This window comes from Heloderma suspectum, chromosome 14 (genome assembly GCF_057233095.1).
Source record: "Heloderma suspectum isolate Gila_16-S chromosome 14, 16-S_ref, whole genome shotgun sequence".
Lineage (NCBI taxonomy): Eukaryota > Metazoa > Chordata > Lepidosauria > Squamata > Helodermatidae > Heloderma > Heloderma suspectum.
Genome location: NC_139471.1, coordinates 24437068 through 24463873, shown reverse-complemented (window position 1 = coordinate 24463873; position 26806 = coordinate 24437068). Strand labels below are relative to the sequence as shown.

Sequence of the window (26806 nt, the reverse complement as noted above, 5' to 3'; positions counted from 1 at the left end):
AGGAGGCTGGGGGATGTTGACCTGGTGTTGAATGGGGTACGGCTACCCTTGAAAGACCAGGTCCGCAGCCTGGGGGTCATTTTGGATTCCCAGCTGTCCATGGAGGCTCAGGTGTCAGCTGTGAGCCGGACAGCGCTGTATCAACTCCATCTGATACGGCGGCTGCACCCCTTCCTTCCCGACCATCTGCTCCCATCTGTAGTACATGCCCTGATCTCCTCTCGTTTAGACTACTGTAATGCACTCTACGTGGGGTTACCCTTGAAGACGGTTCGGAAGCTGCAGCTGGTACAGAACGCGGTGGCTCGTCTGATTAAAGGCAGCCGCCGGCGAGATCACATCACTCCAGTGCTGAAGGAGTTGCACTAGTTACCAGTTGTTTTCCAGGCCAAATTCAAGGTGTTGGTTTTGACCTTTAAAACCCTATATGGTTCTGGCCCAGCCTATCTTAAGGAGTGCCTCCAGCTGCACCAGACAGGCTGCTCAACAAGATCACCCTCGGATGGCCTTCTCTCTGTCCCAACAGCCAGGACAGCTAGACTGGTGGGGACGAGGGAGAGGGCCTTTTCTGTGGTGGCCCCCACTCTGTGGAACTCCCTCCCTAGGGAACTCCGCCATGCCCCCTCTTTAATGAGCTTCCGTCGTGCATTAAAAACATGGTTGTTCAGGCAGGCATTTGGGGTGGGTTAGGGTATTTTAGAAAATGTTTTTACTGTAGAATTTTGTTTTAAACCGTTTTACTGTATGTTGTACATCGGCCAGAGTGGCTGGGTGACCAGCCAGATGGGCGATTAATAAATTTAATAATAATAATAACTGCTTCCATTTCTTCCCCTTCTATATGCCAGGAAGTGATGGGGCCAGATGCCATGATCTTCTTTTTTTTAATGTTGAGTTTCAAACCAGCTTTTGCACTCTCCTCTTTCACCCTCAACAAGAGGCTCTTGAGATCCTCTTCGCTTTCTGCCATGAGGGTGGTATCGTCTGCGTATCTGAGGTTGTTGATAATTCTCCCGGCAATCTTAATTCCGACCTGTGATTCATCCAACCCGGCGTTTCTCATGATGTACTCTGCATATAAGTTAAATAAGCAGGGCGACAATATGCAGCCTTGTCGTACTCCTTTCCCAATTTTGAACCAATCGGTTGTTCCATGTGTGGTTCTTACTGTTGCTTCTTGACCCTCGTACAGGTTTCTCAGGAGACAGGTAAGGTGGTCTGGTACCCCCATCTCTTTCAGAATTTGCCAGAGTTTGTTGTGATTGACACAATCAAAGGCTTTAGTGTAGTCAAAAAAGCAGAAATAGATGTTTTTCTGGAATGCCACAGAGGACTTTGCAAGCTTTCAGGTTCTCCAGAACTCTTCATCAGGCTAGGTGGTACTAAAGGCAGAACAGACCTCATGGCGAGAAGATCTGGCCATTTTTTAACTGGTCAGTTTCTTCTCCCACCCCATTACTTGTACCACCTAGCCTGATGAAGAGTTCTAGAGAACATGGAAGCATGCACAACCTTTTGTAGCATTTTGGTTGTCATGGCATCTGGCCCCTTCACTTCCTGGCATATAGAAGGGGAAGAAATGGAAGCAGTGACAGATTTTATTTTCTTGGGCTCCAAGATCACCGCAGATGGTGACTGTAGCCATGAAATTAAAAGACGCTTGCTCCTGGGGAGCAAAGCTATGGCAAACCTAGACAGCATGGCAAGAAGCAGAGACATCGCCTTACCGACAAAGGTTCGTCTAATCAAAGCTATGGTTTTCCCAGTAGTAATGTATGGCTGTGAGAGCTGGACTATAAGGAAGGCTGAGCCCCGAAGAATTGATGCCTTCGAACTGTGGTGCTGGAGAAGACTCTTACGAGTCCCCTGGACTGCAAGGAGGTCAAATCAGTCCATCCTAAAGGAAAGCAACCTTGACTGCTCATTGGAAGGACAGATACTGAAGCTGAAGCTCAAGTATTTTGGCCACCTAATGCGAAGAGAAAACTCTCTGGAAAAGACCCTGATGCTGGGAAAGACTGAAGGCAAAAGGAGAAGGGGATGGCAGAGGATGAGATGGCTAGATAGCATCACCGATGCAATGAAAATGAACTTGAGCACACTCCGGGAGAGAGCGGAGGATAGGAAGGCCTGGCGTGCTATGGACCATGGGGTCACGAAGAGTCAGACACGACTTAACAACTGAACAACAAAAAGGGTATTGCCTAACTGTGGATTTTGGAGTTCTTACCGTCTTTGTTTTTTTTTATTGGTCATATATAAGCCAAATTGGGAGCGCTTCTGGCCAAAGAGTGGAGTAAAGGGTGCTTTAAAAATAAATTAATAAATACATGGCTAAGATACAGCCCCCACTTACAGGGAAAGCCTCCAAGCCCCAGATGCAAAGGAGGGCCCCTGTTGGATCTCCAGCTCCATTCCAGCACAGTGTTTGGGCTGGCTCTCATTTTCTGCATGGATTTTATTTAAGTACATTTATATCCCATGCAGTGCTTAAGGCAGCTTACAATAAAATAAGATAAACCAGCAACAGGACAACACACAGATACAGCAAGTAGAAGTAGCCTTAAAGCAAGGGCTCAACCCATCATTATCAGCAGCTGCCACAAAGGAGTATACAGCATGCAAACAGATCCTTGAAACAGACAGAAGCAGCTACTGCAGGGTACCTGGTGCGGTGAAGCCCATCTAAACCCCTCACAGCAGCACGGCGTCAATGAACAGACCAAAAAGCAGCTGCTACTCCCCATCTTGAAGGGTAACAAGGTTTATTTGAGATCTCTTTAGAGCAGCTGGAAGGAATGGACAAACAAAGAACAGGCACCGCAGCAATTTGCCCCCGCTCTCCGATCCCACCCTGTTTCCTCTGGACCCTACCCTTCCCCACAAATTCTTCAGCTAGAGATCCCGCCCCCCTTGAGCCCAATTTCAGCTGCTTCTAAACACCAACAGATAAAAACACTTGGGTTTTGTTTCTTGCCCCTGGCAGATTCAGATGCAGCGTTTATTAGGTTTTGGATACTCAATCTCTTAAGGGAAGGAGAGAGTGGGGAGAGAATGTCACCAGTTGAGACGTTTGCTGGCTTACAGCAGGGCAGAAATTCTGGAGGTTTCCCCCTCTAGTGAGGCTAAAGCAGTGTTGCTCAGCCTGGCAGAGACAAAGAGACCCTGGCCATCCATCCAGGAGAAAGAGAACGGCCAGGCGAGATCAGCCGGGGCAAAACTGATTTCGAGGCTTTGTCATCACTTCCCTTTCGGGCCCTTTTCGAGGGGTTTGCCGATGTCCCGCCCGCGAAGCTTAAGACCTGGAACGAGAACAAGGAGCAGCAATGGGACTCAGCCCCCACACACAGCTGGGATGGGGGTCAGCTAGGACAAAGATTTTTGCACACAGTCCACAAATAAATACGGGTTGAAGGAGAGAACTCTGCGAGTTACAACCACAACATGTGATGACAGTTGCTTCTGTCACTGCCAGTATTTATCTTTTAGAGACTCTGGGTGTCTTTTGCCCTTACAATATTCTACTTCCCCTTTCCCAGTTTATAAGCACATAGCCTGAGGGAAACTGCATGGCTTGGAGTGAAGCAGAAGCAGGAAGTGGACCCAGGGCTGAGGCACACTGCTCCATGGGGTGGGTTGCTCTGGCTTTTGTTGCCACTGGCACATTCAACAAGGCTAGCCGCAGTGCCAGAACATGGCAACCTGTGCCACATTCCTACACCTCTAGCCGGAGGAGAGAAATTGGTCACAATGGCCTTGTCCACATGGCCCTTGTCAGAGCTAGGTTAAGGGTTAAATTCCTGCTCAAAGTTCCCTGTAATTCAGCTTAACACACCTCAGGTATAACACCTCACATCAAGGATTTTAAGAGCAGAAGAAGAGCCATGCTGTCTCTAATTTCTCTAGCCCCCCTTTTAAAGCCATCCCAGTTGGTGGCCATGCCTACATCTTGTAGTAGCAAGAATTCCATAGTTTAACTCTGTGCTGTGTGAAGAAGTCCTTCCATTCATCTGTCCTGAATCTCCCACCATTCAGCTCCTACCGTTCAGATTCGGGATCCCACTAGATCCTGGTGGGATCTAGTATGATGAAAGAGGGAGGTCCTGCCCACCTTCTCCAGAGATCCGTCATCTTGCTCACCACTGCAAGTGCGCAGAGGGTCTCTGGAAAGGAGGATGAGGCCCAGGTTTTCTCCTAACTATGGAGTTCAGTGTGTGTGTGTGTATGTGTTTGGGGGATGGGGGTGGGCCCTGCTCCAAGGTTCCGAGTGCCAGGGCAGCACAAACTCCCAGCTCGTTCAATGACCTCTAGAGAAGCAAGGCCCTGCTGCCTCTTGGGCGAGGGGAAAGATCCTGGCGGTCACCAATTTCTGTCCAGCCACTAAGTGGATTGCTGCCCCAAACACAAGCAGCTGACTGGGCCCTCCAGTTGCCAGCAGGGGTGGCTAGAGAGCAAGCGCGGGAGACAGGGGCCGAGAGAAAGCGGTGCTGCCAAGATGCACCTGTGCTGCTTTCTCTTCTGCCTCACCACTGCCGGGGAGGGGCCAACCCAGGAAAGCTCGCACGGCTTTCTTGCCACTTCTAGGCTATGCAGATGCATGGAGCGGTTGCCAACTCAGCAGCAAGGCACCTGTTCACGGGCTGTTTGTAAGCGGGGTGGGGGGAGCCACACATACAACTCACCGATGGCCCTTTCAATCTTGCCCAGCACCTGGTTGTTGGGAATGGCCTTTCCAGACTCGTAGTCAGCAATGACTTGTGGCTTCTCATTGATTTTCTAAAGAGAGATGTGGCAACTGAGATGCCCATATTTGGTTCAAGACACACAAGCCCAAATTACAAAAAGCCCATCCTCCCACTGAATCGGTCCTGAAATTTTAAAAAAGTGTAGGAAAGATGGCCATTCAGAGGGCCAGGGAGCATAAAATGAAATGGCCCCTGAGCCTATGGAATAAGAGGGGGTGCAAATTCAAGTGAAATCTGCAACTAGGGCTGTGTGTGGATCCCTCCACGGGGCACCACACTCCAAATTAACCTTTTCTTTAAAGCAAGCAAGAGGCTCACAGGGCAGTTGAATTTGGTGGGACTTACTTCTGAGTACATCTGCATAGGATTGCACTATTAATATGCTCTAGAGGTCGTAATGTGCCCCAAGAATGGGGCGGGTGGGTGCATGGGCCCTAACCAGAGGTCCACATACCAGCATATCCTTCATTTATACCTTCTTTTTCAGCCAAGATTGGCTTCCACAACAGCTTCCAGCGGGTTGGATCCAGATGTATGCTGGATCAATTGCTCTGGGGGAAGTGGACTCCCCCCACTTCCACAGCAGCCCCTCCACCCCCCTGAAAATGCTACATAGAGTCAGGAGACCCTGCTGAATGGGGCTGAGCTGTGGGGGAGGGGTTATCCCCTAAATCAGGCAGAGGGACCTTCTGTGAACTACGCCCTTCTTGCAGAAGGCAGATCCTGGATCCAACCCAATTAATCTGTACAAAGGTATGCGATAATTAGGGGCATGTTGGCAAGGGGCGGGGGGAGTCTCTACTAGCTCCTGGCAGTCGGTGGGGAAGCCCAGGTTCCCGACTCTTCCCTTGACACAGAACAGCCTGCAGGTTGTCTCAGGGATGGGAAAGAAGGGGCAGGCTCCAGGTCAGGCCCGCCTTGCCACACACAGCAATACTCGATGCCTTCTTCCCCTGCAGTGATGGTGCCCCATGGCCAGGCCCAGCTGCACAGCACACAGAAACGCCTGCGCCTCCCTCTCCTCTGCGGAGTCAAACTCACTGTGGCAAGGTCCTTCTGGGTGAGCCCGTTGCTCTGCCTGCCCTGCTGGATCACTTTGCCCACCTCGAGGGGAACCCTGTCGTGGTGCAGCTCCTCCGTCTCCCTGTCCAGCTTGGCCGTGTTCTTCGTGATCGAGTGCTGCTTGTTTTGGCCCGCCGCCCCTGCAGGTTGGATTGAACAGGGACACGCAGAGAGAGTGGGCTGGCGAGTCAGCTGCGCAGCTGGGTGTGCTTGGGAAGCAGCCCAAGGGGCAGGAGGGAGGCATTGCCAGAACCAGAGAAAGGTTGCCTCTGCAAGGAACAACACAGGGAAGCAGCCCAAGGGGCAGTGGGTGCCAAGCCCTCCTGCAACAATTGTCAGGAAGCTGCCTCATACCACTCTTAACAGAACTGGGTGGCTTCTTTGCTTGGTTTCAGAGAGTGCCAGGCATTTTCAGGACATGCAGATGTCTGGCCAAGTGGGCATGGGAAAGGTGTGAGAAGGAGGATTTCTTCATGCAGGACAAGTCACAACTAGCTCGTGGAATGTATTGCTGCTAGATGGACACTAGCACAGACTGCTTTCATGGCAATTAATACTTTTTACCAAAGACAGCTAAGAATAGTACTGCCTTCTGAAGAGGCTGTATAGACCTGTTGACCAGTTGCTAGGGACAAAAAAGGAACATCTGTCGCCAACTGTACGCAAGGGACGTTTGATCTGATTCAGCAAAGCAATTCATGGGAACAAGATCACAGAATCATAGAACAGCAGGGTTGGAAGGGGCCTATAAGACCAACAGGTCCAACCCCCAGCTCAGTGCAGGAATCCAAGTGAAAGCATCCCTGACAGATGGCTGCCCAGCCTTGTCTTGAATGCCTCCAGTGTGGGAGAGCCCACCGCCTCCCTAGGTCTCAAGAGAGGTTTTTCCCCAGCCTCACCAGAGGTGCTGGGAATTGAGCCTGGAACCTTCTGCATGCAAAGCAGGGGCGCTACCACAGAACTACGGCCTGTACATCTGCCGAGAATCTAGGAAGCTGCCTTTTACAGAGCCAGGCCCTTGGTCCATCTAGCCCAGTATTGTCGATGCTGACTGGCAGCAGCGGCTTCCTAGGGCTTCAGACAGGGGTCTTCTCAGACCTCCCTGGAGAAGCTGGGGACTGACCCAGGGGCCTTTGGCATGCAAACCCAGGGCTCGACCCCTGAGCTACGGCCCCTCCCCTTACATCCCGGGCTGGCAACTCTTTTTCTTGGATGGTCACTCTAAAAAGGAAGTGAGAGGGTCAAAACTTCACCCCGCCAGTCTGCAAAATAAGCTGCTGCTCAGTCCTGTTGTTACGGATGCTGTTCATCTACATCTCCTTTGCTTCTGGAACTGGCAGATGCAGGGCCAAAAGGCACCATACAGTATTGGGTGCAGGGGCTGCCAATTGCTAACCTCTCAGGGTTTGGGTTTGTTTGTTTTTTAACCTACAAGGGCATGCTAAATAAACCTTGACTGGCTAGAACCTCAGTCTGCCATCCTTAACTTGGCACCCTTCAGATGCACTGCACTGTAACGCCCATGGCTGGGGATGATGGGAATTGCAGTCCAAAGCATCGCAAGGGCATCAGGTTGGGGAAGGCTGACCTACGTGGTAGGATTACATCCAGGCTATCAAGTTGACACAGAATAGAAAACTTTGAAGCAAGTGCCATCCTCCTTCAACACAATGCTCACTTTAGCCAAGAGGAGAAGACTAACAGCCCTTGGAAAAGGTGCATACGGACTCCAACAGCCCAGAAGAAGCCCCCTACCAGATCAGACCAGAAGGCCACAGAGCCCGTCAGCCGACTTCCCAGAGGGACTCTCAACCCAGGTCTGGAAGCAACAGCCCTCCTCTCTGATGAAGCCCGAGCATCTCGCCCAGGCTAAACCTGGAGAGTGCACAGCCCAAACTGACCCTCCCCTGCAATCCATTTGCCTCACCTCCTTTAAAGCCATCTAAGCTCATGAACATCAGAAGATGCCTTACACTCAGTGGCTCAGATGTCAGTGGGGCGGTGAATCCGCTCCAGGTTTCAGTCAGAACTCTAAAGAAGCTATCTGAGGGGTTTCCTAACTCCTCTAGAGTTCTAACTGAAACCCAGGGTGCATTCATTGCCCCACTGACATCGGAGCCACCAGCCTCCACTGCTTATACTGAGTCAGACCCCGAGTCCATCTAGCCCAGTACTGTCGACACTCAATGGCAGCAGCGGCTCTCCGGGGTTTCAGGCAGGATTCTTTCCCAGCCCTATCTCAGAGGCCAAGAATCGAACCTGGGATCTTCTGCAGGCAAAGCAGAGGCTCTGCAACTCGACCCTTTTCCCCACCCAAGTGGCCGTCACATCTCATGGCAGGTAATCCATACTTTCACTCTGCATTGTGAGAAGGCGTCTGTCCTGAATCTACTGCCCAGAACTTTCAATGGGTAACCCCAAGTTCTAGTACTATCAGAGAGGGAAAACAACTTCATTCCATCCACTTTCTCCACGCTCTGCAGTCTTATAAAATCTCAGTCACGTCGCTGCTTGTAGGAAGGCAAGTTGCTGGGGATTCTGGTCAGTTTCTGTTTGTGAGAAAGGTCCCAAACCAAACAAACACTTACTAAGAAAGGAAATATCTACTGGAGGGGGGTAGTTATGTTAGTCAGGGGAACCTTTGCCTTTTGCCTGGCCAACTGATAAAAGAATACTTACATTTCTTGGAGGTTTCCACATCTTCTCCTCTTCTCTGAGCAGCTAGGACGGCCTAAAAATTAAAAATTAAAGTTAGAAGTAGCATCAGCATTGAAGAAAGACAAAGTTATTCTTCTGTTGTTTCCCTCTACCCCCAGTTCTCTCCCTTCTTCCGTTATCTCCTTTATATCAATTTCTAGACTGTAAACCCCTTGAGGCAGGAACATCTCTCATTTTTTGTAAAGTGCTATGTACTTGGATGGCACAATATTGATTTATTCATTTTATTTTTAGAATATTTATATAATACTTCCCACCTTAAAAATCCTGAAGCAGTTTACAAGAAGTTATAAAACAATACATCATTATGAAAGCACAACAACATTTAGACAAGTTAATGGCTGGGAAAAGCCAGGCTAAGCAAGTACGTTTTTAATAATCATTGAAAGCACATGATTGTTGGTGCCTGATGAGGGGATAATAACTATGCTGCCAGATGGAACTCTGCAGGATGTGCCTTGGACAGCAAGGCTTCCCCTGAGGGTCATAGGGGTCTATAAGGAAGGAGAGACAATCTTCCGTAACCTGGTTGTAAGTTGTTCAGGGCTCTATATGTCAATAATACTGCCTTGAACCTAGCTTGACAGCAAACTGGCAGCCAGTACAGCTCTTTCAGCACAGGTGTTGTGTTACTATTTTCCCTACCAGTCAGATGCTTCTAGAAAGTCCAAAAGGAAGGCATGAAGGGGGCGGCCATGTCCTCTTTGCCCCCAGAAGCTGATATGCAGCTATACTGCTGCTGAATGCAGTGATCTGTTTAACAACCCCTGCTAAGGGCAGCTGCTGGAGTGATCCTCTGAGGATGTGGATCTGTCATGAGACAGTTTAGCAAACACACCCCTCCACCTTTACACCTTTAGCAAAACTAAGCACCGAGCAGACTTGACAGCCACCACTGCTTTAAATCCAGGCCTCGACTCTGTCACTGCAAATACTAATTCAAGGGCAAAGCCACAGGTCACCCTGCTCCTTGGAGTTCAGAGCATGTGTTCTAGAGAACTCTCTGCCAAGTTGGCATAAGGGGCTCACCACCTGAAACGGAAGATGGGAGGCCTCTTATGGGCTCCTTCCTTGCATAAACTTAGGGAGGGCCCTAGCAATAGTCTGCATTCCTTGGATCACTACATGCCTGCCGATACCCCCTTTTTATTCCCTGTAGATGTTGAAAACGTACACATTTGCCTTCTGCCAGCAGACTGGAAAAGCAACGTACTCCAGCAAAACAGGAGGAGGAAAAACAAACATGGCCCTTTCAGACATCATCTTTTAAGTGACCAACGGCGGGTGGGGGATACACACAAGAGGGGAAGATGAAAAAGCAGGCAGCAGGGGGGCGGGGGAGTGCATTTATCATTGATCAAATATTGGGCATTTTCTCCTGGGGTCCTACCCTTTCCTTTTCCTGGCTATCCTCTCTTTCTTCCTTTTCCTGGGGAGAATGTAGACCAGAGGACCTTTCCTGGCCCGCCCCATCGCTTGCATCAGCCGGCCTCTGATAAGTGTTTTCCCGAAGACTTCTCTCTCCAACTTGACTGTGGGTTGAGGTTCTACAAACACTGTTGTACATAAATGGTGTCAGGGAGCACAGAAGAGCTGGGCCTGGGGCTCTACAGAAGACCTGCCCTTCGGTACTCAAACTATGTGCCATGTGGACTCTGCCCCCAGTGACTCGCTGTATCATTTACATTGCACCAGCAATGTACATGGCGCTTTACATAAGAAAGGCCCACGCAAAAGGCCCATGCCCCGAGGAACTTACAGCTGGAAATTTGTCACCAGGGAAGGAAGATGGCAGCAGAGGTAAACAGGAGAAGACTACGCATCCAGCTCAGCAACATGTCCTTGTTAACAGGATTTCAGATTTATCATAAAGGGAGAGCATTACGATGTAGACATGATATAATCTGTGTTAGCCACTTCAGTACCGTCTTCAGAGAAAAGCAGGATTAAGAGAAGGTATTCAGTAAACACATTATCTTGTCATTGTTCTGCAAGTGTAGCTGGAGGCAACACCCGCCCACCCGCCCACCCTTCCCCCAAGAACGCTGGACAAAACCGCCTCCGCTTCTCTCTCCGGGGAAAGGGGCCATTCGGGGGGATGGGGCAGCTGGACCGGCGCGGGCGGTTTGGAGGAATGGCGGGGCGCGCGGAGGGGAAGCAGGGCCAGCAGCAGAGGCGCAGCAAGCCGTCTCAGGCCGCGCCGGCAGTGTGGGCGACTCGCGGCCCTCCAGGCAGCCTGAGCTAGCTCGCGGCATCCCTCACCACCGGGCATGCCGGCTAGGGCGACGGGGCTGCGGGACAAGGCATCTGGGCCGCCCAGGCCCCACTCCGGCGGGAGGGGCCCGTCGCTAGGGCCGCCATCGCGACCAAGCCTAGAGCCAGGCGCGGCTGGCGCCCTCCAGATGCCGCGGCCGGGGGCAGCAGGTGTGCCGGGCTGCCACGACGCCCGCCCGAGGCTCCACGACCAGCACGGCGGCCGGGGCTGCTGGGGACGGCGCGGGCGCGGGCCGGAGGGCGCGGCGGGGGCGCGGCTCCCCTGACAGGCGGGCGGCGGGGCTCCCGAGCGGGGGGGCGGGGGCGGCGGCACGCGCACGCGCACCGGCGCCCACCTCCCCCGCGGGGGCCCGGGCCGCCCCTCACCTGCTTGGACTTGGCCTGGGCCGCGCTAGGCCCCTTCTTGCGCAGCACCGTCACGGTGTCCCAGTCGCTCTCCGCCATGGCCGCTCCTCTGCTCAGCCTCCGCAATAGGCCGTCCCTCCTTCGCCCCTGCCTTCCCACCCTCACGAAGGCGCCGGGGGGCGCGCCCGTTGGCCCGCTCGCACGCCACTCACGCCCGGCGCTCCGGCGCCATTGGCTGCGGCGGCGCGACCGCGCCTACCGAGCCCGCCCGTTCCTCGGCTGCCGTCATAACGGCGCTCGGCGCCTCCTGCCGGAGGTTTTTAAATCTCTGATAGGTCAGCCGCCTGCCCATCGAAACCCCCTGTGTTTTCACTGGCTGAGACAGAAACATCCACCCCCGAACAACGCCTATTCGCGGAGGCAGGAAAAGAAAAACACCCTTAGAGGAGGAAGGTAATAGGTGAAGTAGCAAGGCCATTTAGACGTCTCGCCATATGATTGGTTGAAGCTGTAGGAGCGGGGGCGGATTTTCTTTCCAAGTTCCGTTCCACGTAGAGAGTAAAACGCGATGACAAGACCTTGGTGCCTGAGGCGCGACTTGCCCAGCGTCTGAGCATGCGCAGAAAAGCTTTGGCTAGTGGGAAGCTGGAACTTGGTTGGGGATTGTTGGGCTTTAGAGTGCATTGTAAAATATAAATAAAAATTAAAGAGGAACAATGTTTTTCCAAGTACACTTACAGCCCAATGCTATGCGTCTTTACTCAGAAGTAAACCCCACAGTTCAGTAGGGCATAAGCCCAAGAAAGGGTGCTCAGGCTTGCACCCTAAATCTCTCATGGTATCCATGGGTTTTCAAAGTGCTTAATTTGAGCTGGATTGTGCCCCTACATGGTATTTATAATTTCTATGACAAGAGTGACCAGCTGCAGTAGAGGCAGACTTCTTACGCTTTTGAGGTTATAAACTTTTGCACACTTGCTTAGAACAAAACCCGAGTGAGCTTAGTGAGACTTACTTCTGAGTAAAAGCTGCATGGTGATTGGGTTGTATAGAATCTTGGCATGCCCACTATTTTGCACAAGTGAGAAAAATAGTGTATGGGTTCTGCTTTTGGTTAAGCAGCTAGGGAATAGTTTTAATTCTGGTGGTGTATTTTAATGTTTTAAAAGTTATTTTGGAGTAGTTGTTTTTTAACAGACTGTTGTGATTTTACATAATACTGTTAGCTGCTTCAGGTCTTTGGGGTGGTGCAGACTAGCAGTCTGCTTTCCTGATGCAGATGCAGCTCCTGTAGGACAGCAATATTTAACAATTAGATCAAAGTTCATATAGACAGTTATGCTACTCAAAATTCACAGTGACAGAATCCTGAAAGAACAACATTCACACAGACACTTAAATAGGGCAAGGTTCACAGTGTAGTGTGCAAGCTTTCAGATTACACAAGGCTCTTTCTCAAGATGGATATTCAAAATATTTTTCTTAAGGGGAGAAAAAGGAATGCAGCCTCGTCTAAAGTTCAGCTTCAGATTGTAAGATCACATGTCATATTTATTTCAGTTTATAATTCATTTTTAACATCCATTTTGAGGAAAAGTTCTTTGTAACTTAAAAGCTCACGTATCACGTATGGTTAGCCCTAAAAAAGATATTAGCTATGCTGTCCCAGTAAATGAATCTATCTGTTGATTCCAAAGGGAAAGATTTAGCAGTACCAATTTCTGGCCAACAGATGGTGGTGCACTCTTAAACATGGCCCTTCCTTGGACTCTGGCAGTCTGGATCCGGTTATGATGCCGATGAATATAAATCGGTTTCCGTGCTGCTGCAATTGTTGTGTTTATTTGCATTTTTACCTTGTGCAGACCTGAGACCTCAACACAAGCCATGAGAACTACATTTTAGCCATGTGTCCACATGCATCAGAATGAGTTGGTAGAGTCCTGTGGTGGTGGAATGAATTGTACTGCTTCAGAATACAACTGTGGGAATTACATGTCCGAAAACTCCCCCAATGTTTCTAAGAAACAAATTAAATCCCTGGAAATAGAATACATGGCAAAAAAGCAGTTGGGGATAGAAACTTTCTTTCTGGCATACCAGTTTGTTTTACCTGCAGGCAATCTTTTAAGATGGGAGAAAAATAAAAAAATGGTACTCAGCCTACAGTCTGAAGAAATATAGCCCACTGATATTATCGCATTCTGCTGACAGTTATCCTGGAATCTTGGAGATATGAACTGAAACCCTAAGCATACTTTACAAGATAATAATCAGAACTGAACTTGCTTAAAATGTTCAAATGATGGCTTCCAGTCTCACCCTGGCCACTGCTGGGATTGTATATAACAATAAGCCAGGAATTCTGGCTTTTTAAAGTCCAATGTGAATGAGCTGTGTGGTGGTAAACGCAAGCCATTCAGCCCCACACCTTTGCACATGTGGATAAATAAAACAAGCAGGCTTAGTGTGATGTCCAAGCCCAGGATTATGGTTTATTCTGCCTAAACAAAGTCAGGATTCATAAACTAACAAACAAATCCTGGTTTACAATCTTGGCTTGTTTAGGTGTAAACTATAATCCCAGGTTTGGATGTTATGTTATGCTATCTCTGCCTGCTTTCTTTACCCACTTGTGTGAAGGAAGGAGTGAATAGCTTGCATGGACAACCAAACTGCTAACTAACCATGGTTTAATAAGCCATGATTCCTGGTTTATCATCATGTGCAAACACAGTCACAGCATAGCCTTGGTCAAGTGTCTTTTTTCAGCCTCCGGTTGCTATCCTAGGCACGCTTATTTGGAGTAAGCCCTACTGAACACAGCATGACTTACTTCAAAGTAAACATCCATAGGTTTGGGCTGCTCGTATGTAAAATGAGAATAATTGTTAGACAGAACGTATAAAGTGCTTTGCAAATTCACAGGTGTGACCTAAACACAGGCGATGGTGCTATGTCCCCCTCTTTCTTCAGATTCCATCTCTTGTGTGAACGCTTTTGGCTTAGCTTTATAAATATTACAAAGAACAAATATCTATTTTATTTAAAATTACAATGCTGCCATTTAACCCACAAGAGGCCACCAAGGTCAGGGAACACCTCATTACTTTGAGTGGGTTCAAATCTCCAGGGCCAGATGAACTGCATCCTAGAGTAATAAAGGAACTGGCAGAAGAACTCTCAGAACCGCTGTCTATTCTCTTTGGGAAATCATGGAGGACCGGGGAAGTGCCAGATGACTGGAGGAGGGCTAACGTTGTCCCTATCTTCAAAAAGGGTAAAAAGGAGGAACCTGGGAACTACAGACCAGTCAGTCTGACATCAATCCCTGGGAAAATTCTGGAGCAGATCATAAAGCAATCCATCTGGAAGCACCTTGACAACAATGCCGTGATTACTCGAAGCCAACATGGATTTGTCAAAAACAAGTCCTGCCAGACAAATCTGATCTCATTTTTTGATCAAGTCACCTCCCTTGTAGACCGTGGGAATGCTGTAGACATCATATACCTCGACTTCAGCAAAGCTTTCGACAAAGTGCCCCATGATATCCTGATGAGCAAACTTGCTCGAAGTGGGCTAGATGAAACAACGATCCGGTGGATCCACAGTTGGCTACAGAATCGGACTCAAAGAGTGCTTATCAATGGGACCTTCTCAAGCTGGAGAGAGGTAACGAGTGGGGTACCGCAGGGCTCAGTCCTGGGCCCAGTGCTCTTCAACATTTTTATTAATGACTTGGAGGAGGAGGTGCAGGGAATGCTGATCAAATTTGCAGATGACACAAAATTGGAAGGGATAGCTAATACTTTGGAAGACAGAAACAAAATTCAAAGTGATCTGGATAGACTGGAGCGCTGGGCAGAAAACAACAGAATGGCATTTAATAGGGACAAATGCCAAGTTCTGCACCTAGGAAAAAGAAACCAAATGCACAGTTACAAGATGGGGGATACGTGGCTCAACCACACTACGAGCGAGAAGGATCTTGGAATTGTCGTCGATCACAAGCTGAATATGAGCCAACAGTGTGATGTGGCTGCAAAAAAGGCAAATGCTATTTTGGGCTGCATTAATAGAAGCATCGCTTCCAAATCCCGGGAAGTACTAGTTCCCCTCTACTCAGCACTGGTTAGGCCTCATCTGGAGTACTGTGTCCAGTTCTGGGCACCACACTTTAAGAAGGATGCAGACAAGCTGGAGAGGGTTCAAAGGAGGGCAACAAAGATGATCAGGGGACTGGAAACAAAGCCCTATGAAGAGAGACTGAAAGAACTGGGCATGTTTAGCCTTGAGAAGAGAAGACTGAGGGGAGATATGATAGCACTCTTCAAGTACTTGAAAGGTTGTCACAGAGAAGAAGGCCAGGATCTCTTCTTGATCATCCCAGAGTGCAGGACACGGAATAATGGGCTCAAGTTACAGGAAGCCAGATTCCGGCTGAACATCAGGAAAAACTTCCTGAGTGTCACAGCAATACGGCAATGGAACCAATTACCTGGGGAGGTGGTGGGCTCTCCCACACTGGAGGCCTTTAAGACGAGGCTGGACAGCCATTTGTCAGGGATGCTCTGACTTGGATTCCTGCATTGAGCAGGGGGTTGGACTCGATGGCCTTGTAGGCCCCTTCCAACCCTACTATTCTATGATTCTATGAAGGTGGCTTGTGATAGTAAAAAAAACAAAAAACATTATAGAACTTACATGATGTCGAAAACTGAAGTGACCATCCAGTCTCCAAAACTGTATCATCATCATTATCATCTTTAAAATGGTTCTAACCATTTTAAACATCATCTTTAAAATGGTTCTAACCATTTTAAACATCATCTTTAAAATGGTTCTAACAGCACAGGCAGCGGCTATCCAGATCAACCTGCACTAGATGCCACATGGAAGAGGAACATTTTAACTAACCAAGCTCTTGGAAGTTTGGATGATGTAAGCCTGTTGGCCCTTCTTCGGAAGGAGGTTCCACAAAGTTGGGGCCACTACAGAAAAGGCCCTGTTCAATCTTTGGCATCTCCAGGACCAGGTGGCAGGGGACGGGGAAGACTGAATAGTCTGACCTGGTATGAGGCAGCTTCCTATGTTTTTGCCAACTAGCTCTAAGGGAATAAGAAGCGGGGCTTCTCCAAATTTCAGTGTACAAGAAGGCAAAGGGTTGGATCCAGATCTAAGCTGGATCAACTGTTCTGGCAGAAGTGGACTTTGAAGCCCCCTCTTTCCCACAAAAGCCCTTTGGAAATGCTATACAAAAGAGTGAGGAGACCCTGTTGAATGGGGTGAGCTGTGAGGGGTGGGCGGGAGGGAGGATTCCCAAAAACTGGGCGGAGGGAACTTCCTCAAGCCGCGCCTTTCCTCTTGCAGAAGGCAGATTCTGGATCCAACCTATATACAGGAGAGGTTATTCTGGTGTTCTTTGAAGTATTGTTTAATCATCATCATCTTCATCATCAGTACTTGTATCTGAGCTTTAGCTGCCTTCCATTCTTGTCTGATGACCACTACATGCTATTGAGATTTGCACTTTCCTACGTCATCATAGCCCAGTAAGAACAGTGAAGCCCAGTGAAGCAATTTGTTCTGACAGCTCTGGGTTCAAATCTTTCCTGTACCACAAATTCATTGTGTGGCTTGCGGCAAGTGGCTAGCTCTCAGCTTTACCTCCCATCACCGGTCAGATGGGAGGAATAGCTACTCTGCTTGCAGGGCTGTTGGGAGCGGGTCACACAAGAAGACTTTGCCAAGGAGAAGGACTTGAATGTGGAAACTGAAAGCTGCTCTCTGTGCTTGACAGCTGTTCCATGCCTGCCCCCATGTGCTCTTGGTTTTCAAACCCCTCCTTTGAATCGACAAAGTGGCCCTGAAGCCAGCCCCAGGCTTGCTCCCTTCCCTGGCTGTGTCTCAGTTCCAGTTTCTGTTTTGATCAGAAGGGTGGGAGCAGATTTTCTCTCTGGCAGGAATGACTCACGGATCTTCAATCCAAGGTAAGGGTACTGTGGGTTCCTCCACAAGGGACTAGGTTGGTGCTGGAGATCTGTTTGAATGGTTCATCTTAGACACAGGAACTGGCAAGACTGTTTTCACACGTGGCACTAACTGAAAGAGCCTGTCCTGCACCATTTGTGTGCATGTGTGGATCTCATTAAAGTGGGACAGAAAATGGAGGGGATTTAACACACACACACACACGCAAATGTATGTTTTGGACAGTGTAGGTTTTATATTTGCACTACATGTAAGTTTTTTAAGGAAATTAGGGAACCTGTGGGTTAAGGGGTGGGGGAACCTTACATTTTGTGTTAGAGGATTGATTCAATTTCTGGAGAACGTCTATCAGCAGCCATCACCCAGGATAGCCAAATGGGGCTTCCATCTACAGAGGCAGTCTATCTGAGTACCAGAGGTTGGGGACAAACAATAGGGGACAGCTATAGCCTTATGTGCTGGTTTTATTCACCGTTTTAGTGTTTTATTTCAAGTTTTTAATGTATCAAACACCAATAAAAAAAAGTTGGGTTACTGGGGAGGGGATTAAAAGTATCCTAAGGGTGCAATCTTAGGTACGTTTAGACAGAAAAAAACCCTACAACTCCCAGCATTCCTCAGCTAGCACGGCTGGCTGGGGCATGATGGGAATTTGTAGGACTATTTTTCTGTCTCAACGTGCACAAGATTGTGCCTTTAATTATTTTATTCAGGGTTTTCTTTTTACAGCTCTCTGAATGTGCGGATCCCACCTCAACCTTTGAGGCAGGAAAAAAAAGAACGGAGGTAACATAGTGGCAAATTGAGTCAGATGTCGTAGAGCTGGAAAAAGTGCAGAAAAGGACAACTACAATGCCCAAGGGGCTGGAGCATCTCCCCTATGAGGGAAGGTTGCAACAGCTGGGATTGTTTAGCTTGGAAAAAAGGAGGGTCAGGGGAGACATGATGGAGGTATACAAAATTATGCATGGTGTGGAGGATGTGGATGGGGAGACATTTTTCTCCTCCTGTCATAATACTAGTACCCAGGGTCATCCCATGAAGCGGATTGGTGGGAGACTCAGGACCAATAAAAGGAAATCCTTCTTCACCCAGGACATAGTTAAACTATGGTACTCCCTACCACAGGATGTAGTGATATGGCTACCAGTTTGGATGGCTTTAAAAGGGGGTTGGACAAATTCCTGGAGAAGGCTATCCATGGCTACTAGTCTGTCTGTCTATCTATCTATCTATTTATTTTATAAATGAAATAAACAACACCAAAATTACCAACAACCTAATCAATACCTCAATTTCCCAACAGTACAATATTCTGATGAGGCCACCACAATAACAAAGAGAAGAAAAAAGAGAAAAAGGGGAAAAGGGAGGAGGAAAGGAAGTGAAGAAAAAAAGATTTCCCCCCCTCCCGTTCCCTCCCCCTCCCTTAAAACATTAAATTTAAACAACCCCAGCCTCCGATGCCATTCTATTTTAAAAACTATATCTATAACCTTAACAATCTTACAGTTTAATAAACAACCTTACATTTCTGTATCATATCACTGTTATATCAAGGAAACAGGTCTACAATTCATTCCTAAAAGCCTATTAATAATAATAATAATAAACATATGTAGTGTTATATAATAAAACTTAATATAAACCTTCAACCATCAGTAACAAATTTTATACTAGCTCAATTACCTTTTCTAAAATAAAAATATAAAGAAAAGGCGGAAAAAACAAAAGGTGAAAGAGAATAAACGAATATATGCATAATCGGTCATCTTCTGACCTAGCCTGGATCACGCAGGCGAAGCACGAGCAGTTGCCGAGGCCTGCTTAAAGATTCCAGCTCATGGGGCCGTGGCGGAACTCCGGCGCATTTCTGCGCTCAGCCTCCGCCGGTTCGTGACTCGGGCCTCCTGCATCGGGCCTTCAGACGCACCGCCGCGTGGCGGGGCCGTGGCCGCCAGCCGTGAGGGCTCGGTGCTGCCTCCGGCGCCAGAGGCGGCGAGCCGCGTGCCCCGGTCGCTGGGGGCACGGGCGGAGGGCGCTGTGGCGCGCGCGCCCTGCTTGCGGGTTTCCCCTGGGCAGCCGGGTGGCCGCCGTGCGAACAGGGTGCTGGGCCGGGTGACCCGGGTCTGGCCGGCAGGGCTCTTATGCTCTTGCTTCACATTTTACCTCAGCCATGCTCTACCTCAGCCACGTTGTCCCGTCTACACAGGCATAGAGTGGTCGCGGCCTAAGTAAATACTTAGGGCGCGACCACCCTATGCCTGCGCAGACGGGGCAAGGCGCGCAGGACTGCGCCCGGTCCTGGGCCGCCTTGAGGACCACGGGCGGAATCCTAAGCGCGTCCCGAGGCCCACAACTCCCAGCAGGCCCCGCCCAGCCGCTGTTTTTGCTGCCACAGACGCATGCGCAGATGAGAGCCAGTGTGGCGTAGAGGCGAGAGTGCTGGACTGGGAGCCGGGAGGTCCGGGTTCTAGTCCCCACTCGGCCATGGAAGCTCACTGGGCGACTTTGGGCCAGTGGCAGACTCTCAGCCCAGCCCACCTCACAGGGTTGTTGTTGTGAGGATAAAATGGAGGGAGGAGGAGGAGGAGGAGGATGTACGCTGCCTTGAGTTCCTTGGAGGAAAAAAGGCGGGATGTAAATGCATTAGATAAATAAATGCGCGTGGCCCGCGCGCCTGCCCCGCTCCCGCTGTGGCGCCGAAAGCGCCGCTCAGCGGCTGAGGAGGAAGGGGGCGGGGCGCGCCAGCGTAGCCGCCAACGGTCGCCCAGGCCCCGCCCTTGAACGTCGAGCGGGCGCCCTCGCGGCCGCGCGCGGGAGGGAGGGCGATTGGCTGCGTGGCGAAAGCGCCGGCTGCCCCTCGGGCGAGGGATGGGCGTGGCCCGCGGGCGCGGCTGGGGCGCTCCAGCCGGGCTTGCTGGGATGGGAGGGGCGCCGGCGGCGGAAGTCTATGGGAGCGATGAGGAGGGGTTTCCGGTCTGCGCTGGCGCGGGCTGCCGGTAAGTGGGGGAGGGTCGCCTCGGGCGGGGAGCGGGAGGAGCGGGGGGCCCGGCCCCGCGGGAGGAGGAGGCCCAGGCGCGCTTCCTCCCGCTCAGGGGGGGGCGGGGGGCGGCAGCCGCCGTGGGCTGCGGGACGATCCTTCCCGTAGAATTAGCCCCATGGGGGTGGGGTGCCCCCCGCCGCCCCTGCAGGCCCCTCCTTCTCCCCTCCCCCGCAGCCGAAAACTGGAGCGCCTAGCGTGGGGGGCGATCCTCCCCGCAACCTGGCGCCCTCCAGATGCGCTGGACGGCAGCTCCCATCAGCCCGAGCCAGTAGGGCCGTCGGTCAGGGGTGCTGGGAGCTCGGAGAGCGCCGGGTCGGGGGAGGCTGCCTCAGCCCAGCCTGCTGCCCCCCGGCGGTGCTGGATTACAACTCCCCTCATTCCCAGCCGGATGGGAATGAGGGGAGTTGCAGTCCGACACCTCCGGAGGGCACCAGGCTAGGTGCTGTGAAGAGCTTGCAGCAGGCTTCTGCTCTCGAGGCGCGTGGCTTTTTCCTCAGGTCAGCAAAAGAGTTCCTCTCCCGGGACAAATGCAGTAGGCAGAATATGTGCTGGGGGTGGGCGTCTGGCGCCATTTGTCTTGATTCGGATCATTCCCGTTTATGATAAAAAGTGATTTGTTTAATTTTTAGGGCAGCCTCTGCCATTCTCTCAGCACAGCTTCTCTCTAGAAAGTCCGCACAGGAGTAATTGTGCTTTAATGCAAATGTTTGAAAGCAATCCTGGTGCTTGGCCAAGCTGGCTGGGGATGACAATGGGAGTTGTAGTCCAGCACACCTGGAGGGCACTAGGTCTCTGGGGGGGGGGAGCTGCTGTACCTCATTCCTTTAGAGCACAATCCGACTTTGCTGGCTGCAAGGTGCTGGGAGGTGTAGGAGTTATTTCTGTCTAAATATGCATGGGATTGCGCTCTTAGACGTGTTTATTCAAAAGTAAACCCTATGGTGTTCAGTGGGTTTTACTTACAGGTAAGGAAGTATAGGATTGTGGCCTCAGTTTCCATAACTAGCAAAACTAAATGACTAAGAGGGTTGCGATGGTGATTAACTTAACAGCTTTATATGCTGTACATACACACACACACGGTGATAAGCAAAAAATTGTACAAGCTAGTGATAAGCAAAAAATAAACCATTTTTTGAAGTCTGGAGACCCATTGTTACATGACCGTTTTGTCTACACATGTTGGTGTTTAATTTATCTATGTATGAATTTAGCCTTTTTTAGATGTTACAATGGAGTGTGTGTGTCTGTAATGCATATTTTTTCCCAAAGGGAAATCAATACAGCCCATCGTCTTCTCTCCCTCCTCATTCTGTTTGGATCCAGTGTTAAGTGCTGAAATTGCTTACTCAGGAAAAGGCTGCAATAGCTATTTCCTTCTTCCTTTCTTGTGTTCCTTTTTTGAAGTGACTCGGGAGCTTAATAAAATAATCCCTTTCTCTGTCCTGGATACAGCATATGAATGCCACATTCCCTGAAAAATCCAGAATGTTTTAAGAGGGCAGGTGTGTGAGATGGCCAAATGGTGATATATTATACTGGACTAATAAACCATCTCTCTCAATGTCTTGGTGCTTTCCAAGCCATCCATCATGATTCAGGATTGCCTCATATCTTTGCAGTATTGTCTAAGGCTTGAAAGTAATTCGGGTGGGAAATGAGCAAGTTTGACTTCCTTTTGCAATAGAATGGCACTCTAATAGAGAGCAGGCAAGAAGTTGCATTTCGCAAGCCATTTAGGAATTCTGGATTGCTTGTGGGCATTTGAAAATGGCAAGCAGCAACCATGCTCTGATGTCAAGACACAGCAGATTAAGTGACCCTTCTCCGTAGGGATTGGAAGTCAATTGGTGGGTTCTGTCTCCAGTCTCCTGTACAAACTCCCAGCATTCCTGACCATTGTCTGTTCTGGCTGGGGCTGATGGGAGCTGAATTCCAAAACATCTGGAGGGCACCAGGTTGGGGAAGGCTGGGGTAGTGTGTGAGCATCTGAGTTACACAGAACTCTTCCATAAAGTGGAATGGGAGGGAAGTTAATTCTTGGATGTATAGGCTGTTGGTCAATTGTGGTTGCGTCCACTGGGATGGAATAGGTAAGCCTACCTAATATCCGCAAAACAGACGCTGGTAATACTTATAATTATATAGTGCCTCTCAAGTGTTCAAAGTTTCCAAGTTGCACAGGCTGGAGTGGATTCTCAGCAACAGGAGTGGCAACTGTAGTCATGCATATGTCATAAGCCTGGTCTTCTGGTTTGGTGTTTTGTGGCTGTGCTACAAACATTGGTATGGGTTACTGCACCTCTCTGATGCTGCTCACAGCAGCCTTCAGTGTTCCACTCCATGCTGCTCTATTTGCGGTGCCTTAAGAATTGTTTTGTAGCCTGCCTTCCTTGGAAAGGACCAGTACAGCTAACATTGTCCATGAAAACACCAAAATATAAAAAAGAGGATGTTTAAAATAATCCCCAGTGGCATCAGTGAGAGTGTACATGCTATGGGCTAGAGCAGGTGTGAGGAACCTCTTTCAGCCCCAGGGCTGAATTCAGTTTCAGAGCTCTTGGGGGCCACATTCCAGTGGTGTGTGGGGCTGAAAGCAAAGAGGGTGGGGCCAAAAACAAATGGGGTGGGGTGAAAATACCAGCATATTGGTACTTGAACCTCTTACTGCCAGTAACTTACTGCCTTAGGAGAGGCATTTTCAGCCTTTTAGAATGAGGAAAACTTGCACAAAAGCCAGGAAACCACCAAACAACTGGTGGTTAGGGGAAAGGAGGTGGGGCCAGGGGAAGGGGCAGGGCTCTGTGAGAAACCCCAGGGATGGGATTTTGCCCCCTGGCCCTATGGTTGCCCACCCCGGGACAGAGTATATGAGATTGTTAAAAGCTTTTATAAAGAGGGACGTTTGGCATTTTATAAAGAGGGAACTTCTGATGGCCCCCCTGGTTGAACTCTGGCACATGCATAGTGTCATAAGGAGGCATGTCAGCTGGGGATGAAGCTCCAGGTATGAGTGCATGGCGCAGGAAACGTGGGTGGGAGGGCAGGTGGTGGGCTGGCCCTCCCCATGTTAAGGGTCATCACATCAAGCTAAGGACTGTTGGAGAGGGAGGATTTCTCACTGCCTCCTGCACTGAGTCCTGTTCAGCTCGTGAAGGCTGATGCAATCCTATCCAGGAGTAAATGGAAGAGGAGCAAGTACTGGTCTTTAAACTGATTCAGCACGGTCGTCATAGCTGAGCACAGTCCCTAATTTGCATTGTTTTAAAGAGTATCAGCTGAGGAGGAGGCATCATGGGGGAGTTGAGGAGAAGCCCCTCAGTCTTCAGCTAGTTGGGGTGATCTAAAGCAGGGGTGGGCAGGAAGTAGTTCTCCAGATGTTTTGCACTTCAACTCCTGGCCCTTGGCCAGGCTGGCAGGGGCTTCTGGAATTTGAAGTCCAAAACATCTGGAGATCTACTTTCTTCCCACCCCTGATCTAAAGCATCAGCTGATCCAAAGCGCCCCCCCACCCCGTTTGTCCAGGACTAATGTAAAATTTATTAAAAGGTTTTATGTTGTTAAACGTCTCTTACATTGACTCAGACATACCGCAAAACATATGGAACTGTTTTATGCTAGGTCAGATTATTTGTCTGTCTTTCCACAGTTCTCTGGGGTCTCAAGCAGAGGTCTTCCCCACTCTTTCTTTCTCTAGAAATACCAGAGACTGAACCTGGGGTCTTCTGCATGCTAAGCAAGGGCTCTGCTACTGAGCTATGGTCCATCCCGTAAAAGGAACATAGGAAGCTGCCTTATACCAGACTGTTGTCCATCTATGTCCCAGGTATCAGACTGTGGAGTGCCCAAGACCGGGGCCTGCCTTGCTCCCTCAGCTTTCTGGCGAGCTACAAAACTGTATCTTTTTCTGGCAAGCATTTGGACTGCATGTGCTCTTGTTGCTTTCCAGTTTGATTTTGTATTAATGATTGATTAATGTTTGATTTGTAACCCAACCTTTGGAGCCGAAGGACCAAACGGGATGGAGATTTTGTAAACAAAATAAGTACATATTTTTAGGATGCTGATCTGGTGTGGGTAGGACTTTTCTCAGGCTTCTGCACCAGACTGGAAATCCAAGGTAGTGAGAAAGCGGTGAATCTGCCCCTTGCTTGACAAGGGCAATACTGACAACAAGCCTACCAAATATTCTTCACCGTAACTGTTAGCACCCCCCTTTTTTTCTCTAGCTGGACCAGGGGAATCTTGTCGACTTCCATCAGAAGTCTGATCAAAATTTAAGATTGTCGAAGTGCTCAGGCTAATGTTCCAACCAAAACAATACCCTGTGTTCTTCAAATAGAGGTTTATATTTGCTTTGATTAGTCATAAGCTGTGACAACACACACACATACAGAATTAGCGGGTGTTCTAAATGTGAGGCAAAAGTTGGAATTCAAAATGCGTAAAAAGATGTAAAAAAGCACAATTATTGTAGTCATAATGACAAAATGCAGAATGGCAGAAACAGTCAAAATCAGCAAGCATCCTTAAAACAAATGATAGTGTCCAATTTTTATAGAGGATGTTTTGTCTGTCAACAGTCCAGGCAGCAGAGATGATAAAGAAACCAGTAATGGACTGTGTCAGGCAAGGGGACTGCCTGAGGGAAATACAAGGTTAGGAGTTTAGGGCAGACAAGATTGGATGCCCTTGACAGTTCAGGCTGGAAGCAGGAGTGGTCTTACTTCATGATCCCTTCTTGGGGGAGGAGAGACTATTCATGCACTGAATTATATCAACTGAAGGAATTCATTGCCTCAGGATGTGGCTGTAGCTTACAGGGCTTTAAAGAAAAGGATTAGAGCAACCATGGAGGACAGGTCTGTCTGTGATGAGCAGGTGGCAACGATAGAGGAAGCGAACCACCAGGCACAGCGGCAGTCTGCTTCTGGATTCCGCACGCTGGTGACAAATGATGGAGGATGTCCATCATCATGCCCTGCTTGTGAGCTTCCCCGAGGCATCTGGCCATCTGCTACTCTGGACAGTCCATGGTCTGATCCAGACAGCGCCATGGCCACTGCTTGCCATTTTCTGGCTGTCAGTGAACTCAAAGCTGTGCTAAATGGGCAGGATTTGGAGGCCTAAGCTCATGCCATGGCCTTTTGCCCTATCCTGATTTCCCCAGCTTTTATGACTGTGGCCTTCCTCAACCTTGTGCCCTCTAGGCAACAAATCCCATCAGCCCTTGCCAGCAAGGCCAGGGATGATGGGAATTGTAGTCCAGAACATCTGGCAGGCATGAGGTTGGGGAAGGCTGTACTACAGGGAGAGAGGAGGGAGGCCTGAGCGCCTTTCCCACAGATGTGTGTGTGTGTGTTTGTAAATGGGAGTGCCGCACAGCTTTTTACATCCTACCTCTTTGGGTAAAAGGTTCCGTTTTTTGGGCCACCACAGAGTTCAGTCAGCTATGGAACTCCGGAGGCTGCGTCACGTATTTGCTTACCACTGTTCTTGCAGAACTTGGGACGAGAGCCTCTTGTCAGTTGGCATTCTGGAATGCCATGGTGATGTCTGCAGCGCCAAGAGACATGAGGGGAGGTCTTCTAACTGCTGATCACAGTGGCCAAAATGTGCTTCTAGCTGTAGACCAAACTCTGCAGGATCTCAAGCACAATATGTTGTGAGGGACAAAACCTTTTTTGGTTTTTTGATGATGTTGCTTGAGCGTGGACTGAAATTGCTGGTCTTTCTTCCAGGGTCGTGAAGCCCACGTGGATGTTCTGGTTCACATGGCCGCAGCAAACTTGACTCCCCCCGGCTCCCTGGACGTAAACCAGCCTGGGTTTCCCAAGGAGATCCTGGGCACCGAGTTAGAGGGCAAGTACCTGTGTTCAGAGTGTAGGAATATTTTGAGGCGGCCGTTTCAAGCCCAGTGTGGCCATCGATATTGTTCCTACTGCCTGAAGAAAATTATAAGGTACGTTTCCTTTTGCTTTGGTTAAAACCCAGGCCTAGTGTTCATATGTACGCTAATAAAAGTGTGCACAGAGCAGGGGAAGAGGTAAACCAAACATTTCCTGCATGTAGAAGATTATCTGTTGGGGAAAAGGGTAGGCTTAGAACTCTTCTTGAGATTCTAAGTTTCAATGTGCACAAATCTCCCCCTTCCCCCGAATGCAGCCTCCCCCCCAGATGTGTTGGACTCCAACTCCCAGCATTCCCCAGCCAGCCAGTTATGCTGGGAGTTGTAGTCCAGCACACTTGGAGGGCACCAGCCTGGGGAAGGCTGCCTGAATGGATTCAACCATATTCCCCACCATACAATCCTGAACAGGTTTATAACTTGGTTGATGGCTTGTGTGAACTAGGCCACACTTAAGATCTAGACATATCTGAGGAGGGGAAGGGAGCCCTGTAGTTTCTCCTCATCGTAACCCTAGAACTAACCCAGAAAGCCACCCCGAGAACTAGCCTACAGAAGAGGCGGCCACCAACATGCCCAGGGCAGCAGTGGGTTTTTCTGTTTACTCGCCTTGCGTTTTTCCCCACAGAACAAAGGGAATGGAACAAAGCAGCTGTGCAGCTAAATAACTGCACAAAGAAGTTAATAACTTGCTTGCTTACGCATACCATGGTA

The 26806-nt window shown here is 49.5% G+C and overlaps 2 protein-coding genes across 11 annotated transcripts in view; one reads left to right on the top strand and one right to left on the bottom strand.

Moving 5' to 3' along the window:
• Nucleotides 1-2208: 2208 nt before the first annotated feature.
• EDF1 (endothelial differentiation related factor 1) lies at nucleotides 2209-11271 on the bottom strand. Of its 2 annotated transcripts, none has more exons than XM_084821253.1 (5): nucleotides 11166-11271; nucleotides 8487-8538; nucleotides 5787-5947; nucleotides 4683-4776; nucleotides 2209-3302 (listed from the first exon to the last, which is right to left on the bottom strand). In XM_084821253.1, the coding sequence occupies exons 1-5, from the start codon at nucleotides 11241-11243 to the stop codon at nucleotides 3241-3243; spliced, it is 447 nt and encodes a 148-aa protein (XP_084677379.1). In that variant the 5' UTR covers nucleotides 11244-11271; the 3' UTR covers nucleotides 2209-3240. The 2 variants fall into 2 exon arrangements, with proteins under 2 accessions (XP_084677379.1, XP_084677378.1); XM_084821252.1 differs by lacking the exon at nucleotides 11166-11271 and adding an exon at nucleotides 9916-10278 and having other exon boundaries at nucleotides 2448-3302.
• An 8659-nt stretch (nucleotides 11272-19930) lies between these two features.
• TRAF2 (TNF receptor associated factor 2) overlaps nucleotides 19931-26806 on the top strand; it is a 35948-nt gene continuing 29072 nt past the window's right edge. For 2 of the 9 annotated variants that reach the window (XM_084821239.1, XM_084821236.1), the window contains exons 1-3: nucleotides 19959-20140; nucleotides 23882-24010; nucleotides 25926-26146. In XM_084821239.1, coding sequence (XP_084677365.1) covers nucleotides 24002-24010; nucleotides 25926-26146 — 230 coding nt within the window. In that variant the 5' untranslated portion in view covers nucleotides 19959-20140; nucleotides 23882-24001. Of the gene's footprint in view, nucleotides 20141-23833; nucleotides 24011-25925; nucleotides 26147-26806 lie in introns of all 9 variants that reach the window. The other 7 variants (XM_084821237.1, XM_084821240.1, XM_084821243.1 and 4 more) reach the window with 7 other exon arrangements.